The 22,985-nt window shown below is 48.4% G+C and overlaps 2 protein-coding genes across 2 annotated transcripts in view; one reads left to right on the top strand and one right to left on the bottom strand.

Moving 5' to 3' along the window:
• ATP6V1E2 (ATPase H+ transporting V1 subunit E2) overlaps nucleotides 1-22,985 on the bottom strand; it is a 140,749-nt gene that overhangs the window by 81,664 nt on the left and 36,100 nt on the right. The gene's annotated exons all lie outside the window — the stretch shown is intronic.
• TMEM247 (transmembrane protein 247) lies at nucleotides 5,961-10,180 on the top strand. Its single transcript, XM_036872569.1, has 3 exons — nucleotides 5,961-6,124; nucleotides 6,839-7,192; nucleotides 9,917-10,180. The coding sequence occupies exons 1-3, from the start codon at nucleotides 6,008-6,010 to the stop codon at nucleotides 10,178-10,180; spliced, it is 735 nt and encodes a 244-aa protein (XP_036728464.1). The 5' UTR covers nucleotides 5,961-6,007.

The following is a 22,985-nucleotide window of genomic DNA, read 5'->3' as shown; positions in this document are numbered from 1 at the left end:
TCCCGTGGTTCTGTCTAAGCTCAGCTGGTGGGTATTTCTGTTTATGATGTATTCCTCCCACCTCGATCTCCTCCATGGAACACAGACTCCACAAAGCCAGTTCTGCAGATTTGGGTTAACATCAGGCATTTTTAGAGCTGGAATCCCTCCCAGGGGTCTTATGGATTTAGCGTGTCTGGGGTGACCTGAAAATTCTGCAAACGACCAGGAGCAAGAACCTCGGGAAAAACTCCTAGCCTGAGAGCCGCCCCATAAGGACAAACCGGACCACCAGGGGGCAGTGTCGGCCAACATTGCTTCACTGAGTTACGGTCACCCTCCTGTTGTAGGGGCAGAGGGAAGGATGCAGAGTAAAGTTCTTCACAGGAATAAGTTTATTTTATGTTAACTTACATGAAATGAGAAAAGAGTTTCAGATGAAATATTCAAGGAGGATTTTTTTGAGAGCGACTTCAGCATTGTCATAGGGGAGACCTTCCATACCTCATTCAGCACATTCTAGAAGGCCAGCTCAGGGCAGATGTACCACCTGGCTCCACGCCCACCTGTTGTAAGGTGGGAACAAGGATAACAGGCCAGTATGAATCAGGGCAAGTTTCATGGCCCCAGGTTTTACGTGCAGAAGCTGCATCCCTGGAGGGTTCCAATGACTTGCCTGGGTCTTGGCTTAGCCAATGGCAGAGCTTAACACAGGACCCCAGGACCCCAGGACCCCGATCCTCGGGGCAGAACATTTTCTGCTGCACTCTGCTGGGCCCCTCCTCTAACCCCAGATGAGTTATTCAAAAGTCATTACTGAGAGCCCCTGAGGCCCAGGCTAGAGGGTCTCCATGCCCCCTTCCAGTTCTGAATGATGGAAGTCCAGAATTTCAGCCTTACACCGGCTCTTCATTGGAGTATTCCTCCCATCAGGAGCTCCCACATGGGTAGAGCATAAGGGCACCTGTATTCAGGCTTCACCACAGGTGGGCTTTGCTTTAATAAGCCCAGTATATAAATGGCCCTTGGACTTACAGAAATTATAGATTGGGGGAAAGCAGCTTTGTGAAATGATGCACAAAATTCCTTTAAATAGCAAGGTTCTCACACTCATCACCCTACTTCCCAAGCATTTAAAATAGACTTAAACTTACAAGCCTTTAATTTATACCCAACTTTGTGGGAATTCATCTGCTGCTAATTCACTCACATCGGAGTAGAGGGATCAAACAAGGAAAGTGGTCAGGAAGTGAGGCCTCTGGTCCTACTTGGAGGGTGTAAGGACAAAGAGGAGAAGGTGTAGCTCCTTGACCCTCTGGTCTGCCTGCCTATGTCACACTCACTAGCAGGAAGGGAGTCACAGCCTGACCAGGGCCATCGGCTACACTGACCCTTTACTGGTCCCTGCTGAGAGCGAGGCAGCATGCCCTGCCCTCATCCAGCCACTGCTCTAAGGGGAGGATGAGACAAGCACCAGGTCATTTAACACAAGGCGGCCAGAGAGACACAAAGCATACAGTTTCACTGGAATGGGCCTTGAAGGCTGGAGGGACTTTCATAGGTGGAGATAATGGAGAAAGCATTTTGTAGGCTGAGAAAACCACCAGCAAAAAGTCAGGAAGGCAGGTGAGCTAGGGTGTACCTAGGGAACATCAAGAAGCATTCTCTCTCTCCAGCTAGACTGTATACTCCACAAAGGTAAGAAGTGCATATGACGATCCTTGGTCTTCCCCTCAGTACCTAGTTCAGGGTCATGAACCTGGAAGGGACTTGTGATGTATCATTTTGGGTGAACTTCTCAAAAGGCAGGACCTTCCCCCAGGGCACTGAGGCAGGTGCGTTGAAAGGGAACTGAATTCCTAGTACATGCATGCTGTGTCAGTTATCAGTTTACTGCCTCTCAGCTGTAAATCCTTAATTGCCCAGCTCCTGACACAGAAGCAAAGCCCTATAAGCATTTCTCTTGCCAGCCCATGATGTTAAGCTTTGTCAATAGAGGGTGCTGGAGAGACATCAGAAGAAGGGGCTTCTCTTCCCGGTTCTGGTACACTTTCCTTTTTTCTTACTCTCACAATGCTGGGCTGGCACACAGAGTGATACTCGTCTTCAGAGGGTTTCAGGGGCACCTTGGGGGCAGCTTGTCCCAACCAGTTTCCCAGCTAAGGTTCTCCAATGACTTCCCGGAAAGTTTAACACCAACTTCTAGACAGCTTCTGGGTGAGATTTGTTGGCAACACGGTGGACAGTTTCCTGCTTGACCTTGACCTCAGTGAACTTTTACATGGTTCAGTGGCTCTAGCCACACTCCCTCCAGTGATATCTGAATTTCAGCCTCTAAGAAGCACCTCTCCCAAATTCACTCCTGTATTATTTAGAGTTCTCTTTACCCCTAAGTAGCCAATCCCCTGTCACTAGTTAATTCTTCTTTATAGTCTACCTTCCCTGTTGGAATTACTGTGTGGTTTCTGTCTCCTGATTAGGCCCTGACTGATACAACGCTCATACACATGCTGTTGGGCAGCACGCCACAGGCCTGCAAGCCTTATTATGGCCCAGCCTCGAGGCCAAAGGAAGAGGCTGGAAACAGCGACAGAGCTATCAATGGTTTATTGGATAGGGGATCTGACACTCCTGAAGCCAGGGAGGCTACCATTTATAGGGGGAATTGATGTCAGGTTGGCTCATCAGTTACCAGGAAAACCAGCTGCTGGGGCTCATCCTTCACAGCCCCTTTGGTTAACAACCATCACGAGGGCAGACGTTTCCCTTTAATAAACTGGCAGTTGGAGCCGTTCTGGACTAAGGATTAGAACAGTCACTAGCTGGGGCAGGGGGCAAACACGTAGGCAGTTACTGGTTAAGTTCTATGATTAAGAGGTTCGGATAGTCAAGTGAGTAGCGTGCAGGTGAAGCAGGGACTGGTTGAGCAGGAGACGTACAGAGAGCAAGAGAACAGCCATCTCGAGTGGCCTGACCATACACATGCCTTCACACACATCCCTGCATACTCCCTGGAGGGGCTGTCCTCAAGCAGCTCCTTGCTCCCTCCTTACTCAGATTTCCCCAACAAATCCTCTGGGCATTTAGGTCACCTCTTCCCCTTGAATACCCACTGTATCAGCCAGGGTTCAGTCAGGAAAACAGAAAACACTTTCAGTATTTCCAGCAGGAAGGGATTTAATACAGGGACATTGGTGCTTAAGTCCTGGCTTCACCTGATCCTAGCTGTGTCACTATGGGCAGGCGACTTAGCCTTTCTGAAACTCAGTTACCACTTCTAGGAAGACAGAGACAATCATAGTACCTAACTCATATGGTTGCTCTGAAAAATTACATAAAATAATCCTTGAAAAATTACCAATACCTGGAACATGGTTAGTGCCCAATAACTGTAAGCTAATGTTGGTCTTACTACAATAGTAGATTGCTTTATGGGCCCCAACTCTTCATACTGCCCCATATCCGTACTTTTTACCCTATGTCTTCACAGTTCTTCCCACTAAAAGGATGGAGAACATTTCTGAATCCTTTGGCTTTGAGTTTGGCCAAAGCCAAAGCCAATAGCATAAGATGGAAGTGGTGGTATGCCAATTCCAAGACCTCTGTGCTTCTCCCATTGCCATGAAAAGAGCATGCTAAGGCTAGCCCACTGTCCCCAAGAAAAGGAAGAGGGACACATGAAATGAAGCTGCATTGGCCAAGCCCCCTAGATGAGCCCAGCCTAGATCAGTCAACTATTAGACGTCTGAGCTAAATAAATGCTTATTGTTGTATGTCACTGAGATTTTATGGTTGTTTGATATATAGCTGATACAACTACCCCTACAACTTATTATACGTTATAGCACTTGGTGATTTTTAATAGCAGCTCATTATTTGGTCATATATAATTGTTTCCTTGGGCAGGTCTCTCCTAATTAAGATCATCAGACTTAGCAAATAAAAATATAGGATCCCCAGTTAAATTTGAATTTCAGATAAACAATGAAGAATTTTTTAGTATAAGCGTGTCCCATGCAATTTTTAGAACCTATTTATACTAAAACTTATTTGTCTAAAATTTAAATTTAACTGGGCACGCTTACATATATTTATCTGGCAATCCTACTCCCAGTACTTGAGGCAGGATCAACATCTTACACAAAAACTGTGAGATCGTTCCCACGGTCACCATCATAATTCTGGGAGAGGAAAGCCGTGGTTCAGTTAAAGATTTGCAGGAGGGAGTTCCCTGGTGGTCTAGTGGTTAGGATTCTGGGCTTTCACTGCCATGGCCTGGGTTCAATCCCTAGTCAAAGAACTGAGATCCTGCAAGCCATGTGGCGTGGCCAAAAAAAAAAAAGAAAGATTTGCAAGAAGGTAGATCTTGAGCACTTTCTTCTCTCCAGTGACAAAGCCCCTTATAATAATGATGATGATGGTTTCATTTACTTAGCCCCTGTAGAGGCAGATACTATGCAAAGACACTATCTTAGTTTCACATCAGTGCTGCAGTGCAGGGGAGTGGCCAAATCTTTATCCCCATTTACAAATGAGTACACTGAGCGGCAGAAAGGTAAAATAACTTTCCCTTGGACACACAGCTAGAGAGAGTAGTAAAGCTAGAATTCAAATGCAGCCTTTTCTCTTTCCATATGCAACCTTGCCTCCAATTACCAAAAACTTTTTTTGTCATTTCCACAAAACTGAAGACAACAAAGTATATTCCCCAGCCCCCAATCTCTTTACTGGTCCCACTGAGTCCATTCAATGAATAATTGAATGTATTAGTTGTATTAGTTTGCTAGGGCTGCCATAGCAAAGTACCATAGACTGGGTGGCTTAAATAACAGAAGTTTATTTTCTCACAGTTCTGGAGGCTAGATGTCCAAGATCAAGGTGTCGGCAGGGTTGGTTCCATCTGAAGGCTGTAAGAGAAGGATCTGTTCCAGGCCTATGATGGTTAATTTTCTGTGTCAACTTGACTAGGCCCTGGGATGCCCAAATATCTGGTTAGACATTATTTCTGAGTATGTCTGTGAGGATGCTTCTGGAAGAGATTAGCATTTGAATTGGTGGACTGAATAAAGCAGATTCCCCTATCCAGTGTGAATGGGCATCATCTCATCCTTTGAGGGCCTGAATGGAGCAAAAAGCTGGAGGAAGGCTGAATTGATTCTCTCTGTCTGTCTGAGCTGAGATCTTGGCCTTCTCCTGGCCTTGGACTGGGACTTATATCAGCAGCAGTCCTGGTTATTAGGCCTTCAGACTCAGACTGGAATTTATGCCACCAGCTTTCATGAGTCTCCCACTTGCAGAGAGCAGATCGTGCCACTTCTCAGCCTCCATAATCACATGAGCCAGTTCTTTATAAGTTCTATTTGAATTTATAAGGCTGGGCTCCTATTGGTTTTCTGGAGAACACTAATACAAGCCCTGTCTCCTTGGTCTTTAGATGGCCATCTTCTCCCATTTTCACATCATCTCCTTCTGTGCATGTCTGTGTCCAAATTTCCTCTCCTAAGGACATCAGTCATATTGGATTAGGACCCACCCTAATGACCTTATTTTAACTTAATCACCTCTGTAAAGACCCTATCTCTGAATAGAGTCACGTTCTAAGGTCCTGGGGGTTAGGACTCCAACAAATGAATGTGCGGGGTGAGGGCACATAATTCAGCCCATAACAGGGTTTGTGGAGCTAATCGTGACTCATCTCAATACAGGCTGCATTTAAAAGAGGAACTCAAGAGAACAGATTTCAAATGATGGAATTCTGGATTTCAAGTGGTGGAATTCTAGTTTTCACAGCAGTCCCTAGGGGTGGCAAAGGCCCATCCTATAGTTCTTAATAATGGCACCTCAAAGGTATCACACCCTCTGCCAAAGAGGCCTTAGCAACTGGTGGAATGTGGGTTATTATGAGGACAGGGGATTGTGATGGTGGCTGGGCAGAATCTTGTGGAATCTGGTGGAATCTTGTGAGGCCAAATGTTAATGCCTCAAAAGATGTCATTTGGCCCCAACCGACAGTACTGTGGTTTTCTGGATGGCAACAGAGGACGGGAAGATGATGGAAGGCCGGGGGGCAGGAGAGAGCTGCCCAACCTTCCCCAAGATGGTGCCTGATGACCCCATGTCCGAAGGGAAGTCAAGGGCTTCTTTGGTAAGGAGGATGCCTCTTCTCACTGCCCCAGCCTGTCCCAGCAGGGCGAGGAAGAGCATGATGGGGACACCACAAGATAGGAGCTGAGTGCTGTTAGATCCCAGAGAACTGCTAAGAAGAGTAGGAGACGTGCACCCTATCCCCACACTGGCACCCAGCTGTAACCGGAGACCAGGTAGCCCTTCGTAAGATTGTGAAGTCACTTGAAGCTGGCTTTGGTCTCCCCCATCTAGCTCTCCATGTGGGGCCCTTTCCTCCTCCTGCAGGTGGGACCAGGCTTCCCCATAACCCTATCGTTGGTTCCCATATATTGAGGTTCTCTCAATGCAGACCTTGGGTTTCTTCCTCCCTCTGTGGCCCCCAGAGGACTGGATGTCTAATTGGCCTCAAAGTAGAGTGGGAGGTGGGAAAGTTACCTCCAGTAGTGATCTGAAGATCACGAGGAAGACAGACTTCTATTCAACCCTCCCAAAGGCTCCACTTGCAACTTTAGGGTGCCATTCTTCCGTGTCAGTTTGCCCTCTCCTTCTTCTTAACCCTCAGGTCCTGATAACTCCGTCGAAGTTTCTCGGAAGACCTCAGTCTAGATGTTTACAATTCACACCACTTTCAAGCACCCCAGTGCACTGTGCCTGGGGCTGCAGGAGCCTGGTGGGGTAGGGGGTGGGCAGCCCCATGCTAACTCCTCCCGACCCCCCACTTCCCCCTTCCCAGGCCCAGGAGGCAGAGTCCCCCAAGCCAGACTCGTCGTACGACTACCTTGAGGAGATGGAAACTTGTGAGGACAGAGGCTGCCCGGGGCCACCTAAGTCACTGTCGTCCAAGGCCGGCCCCGCCACCACCAAGGGCCAGGCGGGCGATGGACCCGAACGCGCAGAGCTGCCCCTGGCCCCAGCCGCGGCGGCCCCGGGAACCCCAGGGCCCCAGCGAAACGCCGAGATGGAGCTGGAGAAGGTGCGCATGGAGTTCGAGCTCAAGCGGCTCAAGTGCCTGCACGAGGAGAACGATCGGCAGCGGCAGCACGAAGAGGTGATGGAGCAGCTGCAGCAGCAGGCGATGCCCCGCCTGGTAGGTGACAGGTCCCAACCGGGAGGCGGCGGGGGCGGGGAAACCAGGGGCGAGGGGAGCCCACCTGACCCGCTTCTCGGCTCTGCCCCGCCCTACGCCCGCCGGCGCGCTGCTTTACAGCTTCCATGTTAAGCTGAGATCCAACTCTGCAAGGATCAACCCTCCCCAGGAGGGACCCGGAAGCCGCCTCGTCCACTTGCCTGTCCATGGCTTTCCTCCTCAGGGAAAACTCTTCAACATTTCCTCTATGTCTGGATTTCCACCACTCTCCACTCCTCTCTGCGTCTCCTAAAATAGGACGCCTGGGACTAGACCCAGAACTCCCACTGCAGTCTGGCCAGTGGATTTTGATAGAACCATCATCCCCTGCTCCCCTGATCAGGGCTGCATGCGTTCTGTTGGATCACGCTGCCTTGCTGTCAACTAAAACTTAGACATCTTTTGGCAAGAAATGGACCACTCTCCCCTAATCTAAATGGGGATAAGAAAGCCTGCTTGGGATTAAATGGGATGGGAAATGCTTAGCACTCGGGCTGGGCCATCATAAGCACTAAATAATGGAAGATGTTATTGTTTAAAGCAACGCTGTCTGGGCTTTAAAATCAGACAGTCCTGGGTTAAAATCCTGGCTCTACCACATATAAATTGTGTGACATTGGGCAAGTTACTGATCCTCTTTGGGCCTTGGTCTGCTCATCTGTAAGGTAATACCTACCTCACAGGGGTGTCGTGAGGATTAATAGAAAGAACGCATGTGAGGCACTTTGCAGTGAGCCTGGCACGTTGAGGTCAGCACTCAGTGTTAGCTATTACCATTTTTGTGTACTCATGCAATTCACTTCTTGACACAAATGCAACAACTTACGTTCATCACTTCTCAATTTTATCAGGATGTAATGTATTAGCTACGCTTCCCAGCTCTGAGTCATCCTCAGTTCTGAGAAACTTGCCTTCTGGCTTTATCCAAGTCATTGCTATAATTGTTGAGGAGGATATGACCTAAAGTAAATACCACTAAAAGATCTCCCTACAGGTTAGCAATGTTCCATTAATCAGCACCCTTGAGTTACATTATCTCCAGCTCACATTTCTCTACCTTGTCCAGAAAACTGTACTGAGACACACTGTCAAATGGTTTCCCAGAATTAAGATATTACGCCATGGCATTTCCCCAATTGACTGGTCCATTTTTTTAAAGAAAATTAGGTTGGTTTTGCATGATTTGTTCTCAATGAACACATGCTGCCTTCTTAACAATTATCTTTTGTTTTTCTTGCTCACAAAATACCTGCTTTTTAGCTTGAAAATCCTTCTCCTTGCTGGAGGAGATGGAAATCCTTGGTGTATAGTCCTATCTGCTCTCTGTCTTCTGCTTTAAAAAAAAATAGACCATTGAAAGTGTTTTGAAAAGTCTAAAAGGTTTCACAAATGCACAATTTGTTATCAAAATCACAAATATCAGCCATTAGCACGTAGACCACAAACAGTGGCAGAAAGTCCATGGAACCAGAGCCACACCAGGTCTGCAGAGAAACACAAGATCTGTCCAGCCCTCCAGTCCCACCAGAACACTGGATTTCTTCCTCTGGTCTTCCATCTTCCTTACTATTCATTTTAGAGGTGGCATCACTGGAGTCATTTCCTGCCCCCTCAGTTTTATTTAGTTACCCTCATATTTTACGTAGTTGGTTCAACCATAGTATGTCCAAAACCCCAGTCTTTAACAATAGTTTACAAAAGTGTTTTACTTCCTGTGCATTAACTTGGAGAGTTGACTTAATTTTTAAGCCTCCCACCTCTCTTTTTCTGGGTGGGTGGGTAGATAATTGTCATTGTATTGAAAAATATCTCTATCAATATGTTTCTAGTGAATTTAGGGCATCACAGTTCCTGCCATATGCCTGCTTACAAAAAATGTGGCATGAGTTGAAAAGATATTTTAAAGAATGAACCATGGGTGATGCCTTCTTAACTATAGATCAAAATAGTTATATCAGCTTTTACTCTGCTTATATGTTGATGCTTTCTACAGTTAAAATGGGGGTCTGTTCAACTTTAATTATATAGATTCTGGAAAAGAGCAGCACACAGGCAGAATCAGCCAGACAGCTCAAGCTGCCTTCCCCCACACCCAAAACCCTGAGAGTTTAGGGAGGCCCCATCACCTGTCTCTTACTACCTGTCCGCAGGAGAGACCACACCCTGGGCTGAAGGACCACAGCCTGACCTTATGTGACATGCACTAGGGCCCAGAGAGTCAGACACGGTCATCTGTGCCCAAGGGACCCCCTCTCATTGTGCCACCATCCAGAAAACAAGGTGGAGTATCTGGGGACACTGTCCAGAGAACACGCCCAAGACCCGGCGTCCAGATGTGGGGATCTCGAGTAGGAAAGAGACTGCCCACATGTGGGCTCAGAGGCTGCATGGGGTGTACCGAGAAAGGAAGGGGGCGGTCTGATTCAGGAGGGCTAAGACCAGGCTCAAGAAGTGAAAACTCATGAGTCCCCTCTGTGCCCGTGACCTTGCCTGGAATTTTCATTCTTGTCCTCACTCTTCCTCCTCATCATCTCGTGAGGTGGGCACGATTACCCTCACCTTAGGTGAGGAAGACAGCCTGCCCGAGGTCACATTCAGGAAGGGACAAGAGCAGGATCGAAGCCCAGGTCTGCCTGATACCCAAGCCCTGGTTTTGCCATTTCTACTCTCTTCTTTCCCCCACAGTTCTCGGGAGGCCTGCAGGACCTCCTGCTCCCCCAGAACCAATTCGCCATGTTCCTGTACTGCTTCATCTTCATACACATAATCTATGTCACCAAGGAGATGATCTTCTTTCTCTTCTCCAAGCACTACCTGTTCTGCATCGCGGCCATTTTGCTCTGTTTGATTAAAACTTTATGGTCATACTTCCAAGTGCCTTTGCTCTCTCCATCACTGGGCACCTCCTTCCCTCACCTGTGGCTCCCTCCCATCAGAACTTGCTGTTAGGAAAGGTTTGCTGTCAACCATTTACACCTTAGTGTGGAGAAACATGTTCAGGCCTTGTACTAAGCCTGAGTTCCCACTGTGGATGAAGATGCTTTATTCCCCAAGAGGAGAATTTCAGAAGGTAGCAGGCCAGGGAAGTATCTGTAGGGAGAAGGGTTTAGAAAGCCTTTCCAGAATCACAGAAATCATACCATGACCAGGCTGACTTGGGATCCACCACATCTACTCAGATAGATCTTCCCTGAGGTGTGGGGAGCTGTGGTAGGCTTTTGAGGGTAGGCCCCCCAAAGACGTCCACATCCCTGTGAATATGTTACCTTACATGGTAAAAGAGACTTCGAGATTAAATTAAGGGCCTTGAAATGAAGAGATGATCCTGGACTATCCAGACGAGCACAATGTAATCATAAGGGTCCTTCTAAGAGGGAGGCAGGAGGGTAAGAGGCAGAGAAGGAGATGTGGCCATGGGAGCAGAGGGTAGAGTGATGCAGGACCACGAGCCAAGGAATGCAGGCAGCCTATAGAAGTTAGAAAAGGCAAGAAAATGGGTTCTTTCCTAGAGCCACCAGAAGGAATGCAGCCCTGCCAAACCCATTTTAAACATGTGACCTCCAGAACTGTAAGAGAATAAATCTGAGTTGTTTTAAGCCACTACATTTGTAATAATTTATTGCAGCAGCAACACTAATACAGGAAACTAATACAGGAGCCAAGGCTCCTCAAGCTCTTTCCAGCTCTGCAGACATGTCAAGATGGCATCACCAAGGCATTGGCAAGGGTCCATCTAGCCCTGGCCCTGAGCAGGACTGTACACAGTCTATCATGCATGCTTGGAGCCTGCCCTCAGCAACATGCAATTCAGGAAGAGAGATGCTGAAGCTACAGGAAACCCAGGACAGGCCTATCAGATATCCTGATCACTGAGCAGCACATGACTGGGTGAGGCGGGGGCAAAATCTGGGCATACTCCTAGGGGCACTGGTAAGGAGGCATTGATTGATTAGGTGCAGTCAGCAATGCTGCTCCAGTGGAAAAATAGAAGGAGAAACAAAAGCTAAACAGGCCACACGCCCAACCCTCAAATCACATACACACACACACACACACACACAGATACATAGCAAATAGTTGTCTACAGTAGAGATATACACAACAGGCAGCAACAATCAAAAGGAACAGACTTTGGGCACTAGGGGACTCACAGGAGGCACAGAAGTGGCCCAGTGTAACAAGGGAAAGAAGTTCAACTCCCTCATCCCTCATGTGCACACACATACGTGCACACACACACACACACACACACACACACACAGCAGGTTGTCAGCTGCCCCCACCTCGCCAGCCCTGCCCAGGAATGATGGCCAGCACGGGAGACTTTAAGGATAACGCAGCAAACTGAATGGACACAGCTTTGCGATCAATCAAGTCTTTTTTGACCCTTCCTCTTCCTGGACATAAGGCTCTGCTTTAAGAGGAACAAAGGAATACGTTTCTGTCTTGCTGGGCTCTCTGAGTGATGCAGAGTGAAAACACATGAAAAGAAAAGACCGCCGCGGGATTCATTGTCAGTACACGTTATCATGCCATTTCAGTCCACGGTGACTTCTCATTTTCCACCCAGTTCAATGCATTCATTCCCATTTATAGCTGCGCGTGACAGGTATTTACTTGGAAGTAATAAAACTGTCATTTCTCATTAAACTTTCAATGGCAGAATTTTTTTGCTATGGGTCACTTCTCACAATCTAATTTGATCTGGGTTTCTGGGGTGGGATTGAGGCAAAAGAAGGAGGAGATCAGGATATCAAAAAGATTAAGGCCCAGATGTTTAATTCACTAGAACAAACAGAATTGGGAGTTTGTTTATAAAAAAAAAAAAACCTGCTATAATGCCATTCAATTCATCATCCCGTTGCCAGGTAAAACTGGACTTAAATACACCCATTTTCCTTACAAATCCTCAGAGAAAGATTAGTAAACTCCTTTCAGTTAAGTTAGCATGTCTTCTCACCCCCTTAGCAATGGCCATGAAATCTCCCCTCTATCCTTACTTCCTACTCTGATAGAAGACTGAAGCCAGTAGCCGAAGATCTACCCTAAGCAAAAATGAAAACAGCTCATGGTCACTCCCCAAACTTGATACAGACCTCACTGTTCAAATGCAACGCAGAAAATCAGAAGGAAGGAAGAGACAAAAGTGGAGAGAGATACAAAGGATAGAAAAAAGGCACAGCCTAGGGTTACCAAGCGGGCAACAAGTCAACATACAAGCCCTTCTGGAGCACCTCCAATGTGCAGGCACTTGGCTACATGCTTTATGGAGGCCTGGGAGGCAGACATGTACATTATCCCCATTTCACAGACAAGGATACTGAGGCTCAGACAGGTTAAGTGATGTACCCAAGATCATCTTAGATCTCAAGTCTGACTCCAAAGTGATCTTTCTGTATTTCCACACTCCCAAAATCCTGCCTTGGAGGATCTCACAGCCTTGCTGAGGAGATGCAGCTAATACACACTGAAGTATAAAGAAACTATCAGGCACATAGACCTCAGTGATGAAGGAGATTAAAGGAGAGGTCCCTGGAGCCCAGGGTGATAGGATGTCTTCTCAAAAGAGCAGCCCACAAGGGCAGGTAAGCCTGGGACAGGTAGAAAGGAGTAGGGAGAACTCCCGTGAATTAAGATCAGGGTGGGAGCGTATAATCTACACTCAAAGAAGGAGCGGGCACATCCTTGCTCCAGTGAATGGTAACAGGCCTGGAAAACTGATTTGGAGCCAAATTTTATAGTCTTGAATATTGACCTAAGGAATATGAACTTAGTCCCTTGGGAAACAAGGAATCCCTGAAGATTGTAGAGTGAGATAGTGACCCTCCCCCCAAAAAGAGGGGAAATCCTCCCCCCTCCCCTCTCCTGGGGGCCATGTTCTTGCCTTGACCTTCTCTTCCCATTTCCAATCCCGGAACATTCTTTCTAAGGTCCCAGTGTGAAGACTGCATTTAGCTGTAAAAGAAACCCAGCCACAGTGGCTTAACCAAATAGGGGTTTACATGTCTCACATACTAAGAAGTCCCAGGTTGGGCCATCCGTGATGGTGAAACTTCTCAAGGAAGTCACAGAGAACTCAGTCATAGAGGATCCTTCTTTTTGTTCCACCATCCTTAGCATAAGGCTTTTATCCTCCTCACCCCATGGCTTTTAGCCTTATAATCTCAAGATGGCTGCTATAGCTCCAGGTATCAACTCCAGGTCAGCAGAGGGGGAAAAGAAACGGGGCCATCTTTTTTAAAAGCTTTCCAGAAAGATCCACCTAGAGACTTCTGCTTACATCTCATTGGTCAGACTGGTCATGTTGCTGCTCCTAGCTTCAGGACATACGAGGTGTGGTAAGTTTTTGGCCTGGACGCTGTTGCAGCGTTGAACAAAATTAAGATTCTGATAATATGGTGGGGGTGGGGAAGGGGAGGGGTGGATATTGAATAAGCAAATAACTGTGTCTACCGTACCTTGCTGCTTTCTTAAGCCCAGCTCCCACTCCCTGCCCCAGTGTCATGGTCCAGGTTGAGACAATTGGGTAGGGCACAGCTGTAGCCAAGCTGGGCCTGGCCCACAGCTGCACTTTTGCCTTAAGGCCTGGCTCACATACCACAGCAGGAAGGTCATGGTTTTCTCCCGATACACAACTGGAACAGCTCTGCCTTTATCCTCCTGACCTCTGCCTGAGGCCCCAGTATCTTACACAACCGGGGCCACAGCCTTGCCTGGGGACTTAGAAGGGCACACCCCTCTGTGCTGGGTGCCCTCAGCAAAGTTGCAGGAGGAGGTGAGTCTGCCCTGAGAGTCCCTCCCCTTCCTGAGTCCCAGATCCCGCAGAACAGAGCCCAGTGCCCCCAATGTCTGTCCTGTCATCCCATTCACACCGTGATGCTGAAGACAGAGTGTAACAGATCCTACACATTACACTCAGCTTCAGCCCAAGCAATTAAGCACTAATAGTGAACTTTCAGGAAGGCTTAGGAGGAGAAAGATAGAAGAATCTTTCCTGCTCCCCAAATGGAATCACATAGGTTGCAACCCTGAGCCCAGGGACGGGGCTAGAGTCCTGGAGATGCTGAGATCTGCAGGGGGGGAGGGGGAGCAGGCTTGGTTTCCAAGGCCACTTCCCTGCCAGATCTGTTTCTAATCCCACTTTAGGCGGTGATTGCAAGCAAATTGGTTAAGCTTTCTAGGCTTTATTTGGGTGACCTGAAAATTATCTAGACTCTAACTCAGTTTTAAAAAAAAAAAGGTGGGGAATGGGGAGAATGGGACCAAAGAGCCTAGGGTCTGATTTCAGAAATTCCTATCTAACTGATCTGAGATGGTGTCTGGGGAGTACCTGAAGAGTGTCCCAGTTGATTGTAATGTTCAGCTTCATTACAAAACCTAAATCCTGGCTACTCTACATGTGATCTGAGGACCAGCGGCCCCAGGCATCTTAGAAATGCAGCATCCCAGGCCCCACCCTGGACCCACTGATCGTTTGCATTTTTGACAATATCCCCAATGACTCTTGTGCACCTGAAAGTCTGCAAAGCACTGCTCTAGGTGATGTGACTCAATTCAACCTTTGCTCTGTTGTGAAGACACTGCTCTTGGCCTGGAGGGTCTTCGGGGGTGGGAGGGTACGTGGAGGCAAGATAGGAAGGAGTGGAGAGAGGATAACTGAGTGTGTAGCCCCCACAAGTGCTGTGGGAGCCTCCATCACAGCTGGCAGGTGCAGACTGGATGGCAGTGCATCCGCCCCCCCTCCTCCCTCCGTGCTCTTCACCAGTCCTTGCTCTGGGCTTCTGAGCAACCAAGTGATTTCTCCCAGCACTCTGCGATTCACCAGAAACTTCCGGAATCCCCCCAGGCCTATCTCTGCCTCTGTCCCTTTTATGATCTAGCTCCATTGTGTGTAGCTTGGGGAAAAAAAAAATCTCGCTAATATACATTCATTCATTATTTAAAGGTTGCCACTGTTCTTTCAGGAAGGTTAAGCATGATTAAAAGATGGGATTTTTTTTTCCACAGGGCAGAGCAGAAAAACTAGGGCTCCCGCATTTTTAAGCTGTTTTGGCCAAGCCTTATTGCATAATTTAAAGCCTGTGACTTATTTAGATTTAATTAGCCAAAGGAGCAGCAGCTGCAGGTTCATTAGTCAGTATTTATTAAGCGCTCCCAGAGGGCTTGTCCGAGGCTCTGAAGAGCCAAGTGGAAGATCAGCTTTGGACTTGCAAATTTCCTACACTTAAGTAGGAGGGTATCGCAGATAGGGTCAGGAGGTAGGCATTTTTATTCCTCAAGAACAAAAGGGTGGCATCAAAGGGCCTGGGGTCATGAGACAAATCCCACAAACAACTCTGGCATGAGTCAGTGATTTAGGGACTCGTGGTGACAGGTCTGATAACAGCGTGCAGGCTCATGGAAAATGCAGAGCTATACAAATGAGAGGTGTTAGTAAAAGATGAGCAAAGAATGTGTAGGGATCACCGACCTGACTTTAAGAACTGGGAGAAGTGGAGAGGATCAGAATCGGCTCCAGAGTCTGTGAGGCCCAGTGCAAAAGGACAATGCAGGGTGTCTTGCTCAAGAACTGTTGAGAATTCCAAGGTGGTGACAGCAGAGCCTGAAACCAAGTGTGAGGTCTCCCTGAGCGCAGGGTCCCCCTGAGCATGGGGCCCGGTGCCAATGCCGTGGCAGTCCGCCCATGAGGCCAGCCCTCGAGGTGGATGAAGGAGACCCTCTGGGGTGGGGGGCTTTTGTGGATCCCCTCAAATCCCATCCTGGTCCTCGGCACCTCATCAGCTGGAGGAAGGGGAGCAGGTGCTATGCATTTTGAAAGGGGGTGGGGACCACAGGAGCAGGCCCAGCAGCGGAGGATGCTGAGTCTGGTGGCCTGGGGGGACAAAAGGTCCCCTCCCAGGCAATGCAGGGGTGCCCCTCGTACACCCACCGGCTCTGGAAGCAGAGTCTGGCTGAGCGGGAGGCACCTCTTGGTGTGCAGGTCACGCCCCAGGCTTGCAGCTGCTAATCCCAGGGCTAACAGAAGCATAGAGCTCTCCAACTCTTGGCGTTTCCCCTCCTTCCTGGCTTCCGCCCCCAGCCCCATTCAGCTGCTCGTTTTTCTCTGGGCTAGAAAATCCCAAAATAGGAGAATAAAGCTACACTTTTTACCCTCATGAGCCTCATTTGTATCAAATGACACAGTCACTTTGCCTCAAACTTTTCATCAAAGGAGCCTTTGTAGGGTCCTGGGGCAGAAAGCAGGCCTTGGAAGACAGCCACCAGGAAGCCGGGCAGAAAGTGCTGAGCAAGGCAACCCTTGGTTTAAGCAGTGGGGGGGGGGGGGGGGGGGGGGGAGGGAGGCGGGGGAAGGCAGTCTCAGACATTCTCTACCATGGACCCGCTCTCCTCCCAGCACTCTCTTTGACCAGGAGATGCCAGAGCAGCTAATTGTGTGCTGCAGGGACTAACCCACTGCTGGGGGCTCAATCAGTACTTGGGGAGCAAATGAATGAACAAACCAATGAACTAAAGGATACACTAGACAACCTGAGAGAGGATCCCGAGCTCAAGCCTCTGTGAAGATGTGCTGGAGAGGAGAGAAGGGAGCACACGCTTCCCCAGTACCTACTGGATATTCTGCCCCGTGCAACACACTTTATGTCAACTCATCTCATCCCACGGCCACCCCCCGAGGGAGTACTATAACCATCCTCACTTTGCAGATGAGAACGAGACTCAGAGAGGTTCAGGAGTTGCCTGAGCTCCCTCAGCGAGAAGGTGGCAGAGACCAAGTGTGGCGCAGAGCTGAAAGTTGCTTTAAAGAAAGCTAAGAAATCTATGTCTCATTTATTTGTATTTGTGAATGAAGATTCAGAGCTGCTTTGATAACGTATGTGAAGAGTACTGTTACTGTATTTCACACGGTATTGTGCGGTCCGCTCTGTCTCTCTATATTGTGCACACCTACGGGTAGCGGCTTCAAAGGTACTTGGCTTGGGCTTCCTTGGTGGCGCAGTGGTTAAGAATCCGCCTGCCAATGCAGGGGACACGGGTTCAAGCCCTGGTCTGGGAAGATCCCACATGCCGTGGAGCAACTAAGCCCGTGAGCCACAACTACTGAGCCTGCGCTCTAGAGCCCATGAGCCACAACTACTAAGCCCATGTGCCACAACTACTGAAGCCCACGCGCCTAGAGCCTGTGCTCCGCAACAAGAGAAGCCACTGCAATGAGAAGCCTGCGCACCGCAACCAAGAGTAGCCCCCACTCGCCACAACTAGAGAAAGCCTGCGCACAGCAACAGACACAATGCAGCCAAAATAAAAATAAATAAATTTATAAAGGTACTTGGCTCAAAAATCTACCGTTTCATTCCACCCACTCTCTCCCTTCCTCCCACCAAAGGCTGTGGAGGGAAATGTCTCTGAGAGGGGACAAGGATGTAAGTCCTCACTCACTAGCCCAGGAACCCCACACACCTGCCATTTTCTTGGCGAGAGGGAGATCCATACTCAAAGCCCTTGATAGCTTCCTCTGGACCCCACCCAACATCCTCTGCTGGGTTCATCCAGTCATGTGAGTGGGTCTGTAACTGGCCTGGGGGGGTCTTCCCTCTTGAATCAGCCATGCCTGGCTCATCCTGAAGACCTGGATACTATAGCAGGTGTATGAAAGGGAGGTGGTCGGACCCAGAGAGAAATCTTATAGTTCACTCTCATTGCCTTCACTTCTGGACAATTTCTGTATCCTCACATATACAAAGCCTCCCCTGGTATCAGAGCTGGCCCGAGTGGGCTCCTAGAAAACAATGAGCTTTGATTGGAAGACTCTGGAAGCACAGAGAAGTGTAGAAAGCCCACCTGCTCTCAGATATCAGACTAATATCGGTGGAACCCCAGACGGCTGCCCTAAGCAAACCACACACTGCAGGACCATCCTGATTCTCAAAACAGATCAGCTAGGGTGGGAGTCAAAAACTGGGATGCCAGAAGGACCCAGGTGGGGCAGGTGAAAGAGGGGAGCTGGCCAGGTGTAGCTAACAAGAAAGGAAGAGCCAGTGTAAAAAAGACAGCCCCCCACTCCCCTCCCTCCCTCCCATTTCCACCGTGTGAGGATGCAGGCTCCCTGTCTAGTTGTTCAAGGGCATCCAGGAATCCAGTCTTTTTATGTGTTGGTTCCATCTTTTAACTGTTGGTTCCATCTTTTTAAGCACTCTATGGACCTAACAAAAGTCTGTGGGCCCACCAGTTCACAAACTTTGAACTTGAGATGTGATTTCCCTTATGATAGAGCCTTCTGTTTCACTCAGAGACATGCTGGGGGATTTCTTCAAACAGAAAACACTCCTAGTTACAAAAATAGAACGTGATTCACTCTAGCACCGCGTTTAAGCACAGAAGCAGCAGTAAAGGATGCTTCTTCCCTTCACAAATAGCCTCACCTTGAGGTGTTTCAAGAGACAGATCTCTTAATGCATTTCAAATCAGGTTAGAGTGGCCAAAATCCAATTTTCACACAACTTCTTGAAGGAAGATGGGAATTTGGCTCGAGCCTGGATCAGAGTTAAAGAAGGGGCAAGGCAGGGGCCTGGGGGTGGGGAAATGAGGCAAGAGAGTGCGTTGAGGGTGGAGGGCAAAGCTGGGTGCCCTCACTGAGAGACGTGGAGAGAAACTGGCAACAGCTCTGTGAAGTTGGTGAGACAGAGAGGTGGGTCCTGGGGATCGGAGCCAGCTGGAGAGGGGAAGAGGATGAGGGAGCATCGTTAGTTGCCATGGCGACAAAGGAATAAGGAAAGGGGGGGAAAGAGTGAGGGGGGAATCTCCGAGAAGAGCTATATTGTGCTGCTACAACCAGCTCTCTCCTCTCCACCCAGGACCCCTGCCTATGACTCCCTGGGCCCTCTGCCACCTCCCCCACCTGACTCCATTCATCCCTGGCATGGATAAAGTACTATGAAATTACGTCAAGGACATTTAGATCCCATACATGGGTGGTCTGGACAGATACCTACTTACGGTGCATCTGGGTCTCCAAAAGGCCTCCTGAATTCAAAAATATTTTCTCCACTGTCCTGCTATATAAAGCTTACAATTCTACTATTAGGGCAAAATTTCCTGGACTAAGTATTTGTTCATGTTCAATTACAAACCCTCCTTAGGAACAGTAATATCTTGGATATTAACTTCTAGAATCTCATAAATTAATTTATCACATGTAGTAGGGATCTCAGCTTCAGCCTAGGAATGTCCACTACTAGGATTCAGGCATATCTAAACATGTATGATAAATTAGTAGGGCAGACCCCAGACAGGCCAGTTCATAGGATGGTTCCCATGACATCTGCTATGTGTGTTCAACGTTCATTTCCCCTTGATTTTCTTTTGGGGAACTCCCTGTTCATCAATCTTTGTCCATGAGGTTCAAGTGGGCTGACTTCCAATCGAGGGTGGACCCAAGACCTAGACCTGGCCAATCAGAGCATTCCATCTCCTGGCCAAATGATTGGTTCTGGTGTGGACACATGACCCAAGCCTAACCAATGAGTCTCAGACTGAGAACTTTTGCTGGAACTCCTGGGAAAGATAAACTCTCCACTGGGTACTAAGCAAGCAGAATAAATGTCCAGAGCTACTGGATGCTGTCTTGTTCCACTTGGGGAAGGCCTCACTGAGAATAAAGCTGACGTGAAGAAAAGCAAAGCCAAGAAGAGATGAGAAGACTCAGGGAAGGAGAGGGAGGGAGGGAGGAGAAGGAGAGTGAGTCCTTGTTGGCATGATTTGAGCCCCTGGATCCACCTGAAATAGAGACATCCCTAAGCTTTTCCGTTGCTATTAACTTTGATTTAAATTTTGTTTCTGTCACTTGGAACCAAGAGTTCTGAATCATGCAAGGGCTTTCCCATTTGGCTAAGGAGAAGAGGATTACATGAGTTGGAACGTGGGCTCAGCAATAGCTAATGGAGGTGATTTGGCACCTGTTCCCAGCCTGTCCTCCGGAGAAAGCTGTGGGGATGAACCTAAACAAGGGAGTGTGAGAGACATGGGGAGAAGTGGAGCTATTAGGAGCATACATGAGAACCCACATGTGGAAAGGGAGCCATTTCTCCACTTCTAGAGGGAAAACAGCCCTGCTCTGGCCCCATGAGGGGTTGAGGTATTGATGTCTGTGCCAAGGGAAATGGTGGTAGGGCCTTGCTGAGAGGGGATGCCAGTGGGGAACCACAGACAAGCATAGTCTGTACACTCACAAAAGGCTCCATGAAAAGACCATGAAAGGTCTGGAAGCAACCCAAGTGTCCATCAACTGATGGGTGGATAACTACCGTGTTAGAGAGCCATACAATGGAATATTATTCGGCAATAAAAAGGAATGAAGGGGCTTCCCTGGTGGTGCAGTGGTTAAGAATCCGCCTGCCAGTGCAGGGGACACGGGTTCGAGCCCTGGTCCGGGAAGATCCCACATGCCGCGGAGTAACTGGGCACGTGCGCTACAACTACTGAGACTGCGCTCTAGAGCCCACAAGCCACAACTACTGAGCCTAGGCCTACATGGGCCTAGAGCCCATGCTCCGCAACAAGAGAAGCCACCACAATGAGTAGCCCCCGCTCACCGCAAGTAGAGAAAGCCCACACGCAGCAATGAAGACCCAATGCAGCCAAAAATAAATAAATAAATAAAATAAATTTATTAAAAAAAAAAAAGGAATGGAGAATTGATCCATGCTACCACATGGTTGAACCCTGAAAACACCATGCTAAGTAAAATAAACCAATCACAAAGGACTACATATTTTATAATTCCATTCATATGAAATGTCCAGAATACGCCAATCTCTAGAGACAGATTAGTGGTTGCTTAGGGCTAGGGGAACAGAGGGATTGGGGGATGAGAGCTAGGGGCGCACAGTTTCCTTTAGGGTGATGAAATGTCCTAAAATTAAATGTGGTGATGGTTGCAAAACTTGAATATACTAAAAGACATCTAATTGCACACTTTAAATGGGGAAATTGTGTGGTATATAAATTATATCTCAATAAAGCTGTTACCCTCCAAAATGGCTCTTGAGGTACCTGCCCAGTCTGCGTGTGGCAGGGGTAGGGGTGGGGGGTTGGCCTCCAGGAGGCCCAGGGCACATGATGTAGCTCCTGCTACTCTGGGAGAGAGTGTGCCCTTCGATCCGATAAGAGGGACCTCACTCTGGGCCAGCACTTTAAGAGGGCTCCCCTCTGATTCTTATCTGGTCTCACCCTTCCCCACAGGGTGAAAAGTCTGTAGGGCCAAGTGGACGTGCCCACCACACTCACACCTTCCAAGAACATACCCTAGGCATACAGGACCAAGGAACTCCTTGCCCAGAAGGTCCCAAACCTGTTTCTCCAGCCTGCAGTCCTCTTCTCCAGGTCCATCCTCCACAGGGTAGACTGAAATGGTGGTGAGCGTAAAAGAGGTGTGATTGGAACCTGCATATGTAGGCTGGACGCCCACATCAGGCCCCTCCAAGGGTGAGGCAGAGCTGGGGGGTGAAGGAGAAGGGGACAGGCCATGGGCCATGAGTGCAGGGTGGCGGCGGGGGGGGTGCCTGGGGCCAGGTCTCCCCAAAACCACCATGTTCCAGCATGGGGATGAGAGGAATATGAGCATTCTCAATTCAAACTTTACCTTCTAGGTCATCATGAAGATGTATTTTTCAAGATAGGAAGCTGGAACATTTAACAATTTGTTAGCCCGCTTTATAGTTGTAAGATACGTAAACACATGGCTTGTGGACCTCCCTTTGTCCTCGTGCTCTGGACCCCCTCAGATATAAAGATCTGATGCTGAGAGATGCTACACTTGAGAGAAATCTATCAGAGCTTTTCTTTCTAATGAATCCTGCTGTGGGGTTTCCCAGGTTGCATTTACTGATTTAGGAAACAGTTCATAGATTCTTCGCTCCAGGCTAAAGAGAAAGCTGATACTTGGCTGCCCACAACCCTGAAGTTTAATGATTTCTCTCAACGTCTCCTCAGCTTAGCCCATGGCTTAGGCATGTAGTGAGGGGCAGGCTGGAGACTGGGTGGATCCCTGAGCCATACTAAGGAATCCGTGTCTGTCTGGCTCTCTTGTCTTCAGTCTTGTTGTTGTTGCTCTAGGATATAATGTAATAGAGTCCAACTGGCAAGGAATTCTAGCAGAGGCTCATGGGAAACATCTGAGAGCAGGGCTGGGGCAGGCCAGAGAGTATCTGTTCATCCTTCCTCTGTATCTTCCTGATGGCCAAAAACTCTGGGGGATCCTGTGCTAGTGCCTTTAGGGTACAGACCTGCAAGACACACGGTCTCTGCCCTCCAAGAAGTTACCATCTGGTTGCAAAATAACACTGACACTGATCATTAAAACACAATATAAAAACCCCAAAACATAACTTAGGGTGTGACATAAAGCGTTTTCAAGACTGGAGATCATCTCGTCCAGAGTTTCTCCTTGGCACTGTTGACACTTTGGGCCACATTATTCTTTGCTTGGAGAGAGGGGGAGCTGTCCTGTGCATTGTAGGATACTTAGCAGCATTCCTGGTCTCTACTCACTAGATGCCAGTAACAGGCTCCCGGCCCCAGTTGTGACAACGAAAAATATCTCCAGACACTGCCAAATGTCCTGTGGGAGTCAAAACTGCCCCCAGTTGAGAACCATTGCTCTAGTATAAATACCCCCCCATCATTTCCAGTATAATTAATGTCTATAGACAGAGAATTGCAAGAAGCCGCATGAGGGGGAGATGATCATGGGCTGGAG

This window comes from Balaenoptera musculus, chromosome 13 (assembly GCF_009873245.2).
Source record: "Balaenoptera musculus isolate JJ_BM4_2016_0621 chromosome 13, mBalMus1.pri.v3, whole genome shotgun sequence".
Lineage (NCBI taxonomy): Eukaryota > Metazoa > Chordata > Mammalia > Artiodactyla > Balaenopteridae > Balaenoptera > Balaenoptera musculus.
This window is presented reverse-complemented; position numbering and strand designations above follow the sequence as displayed.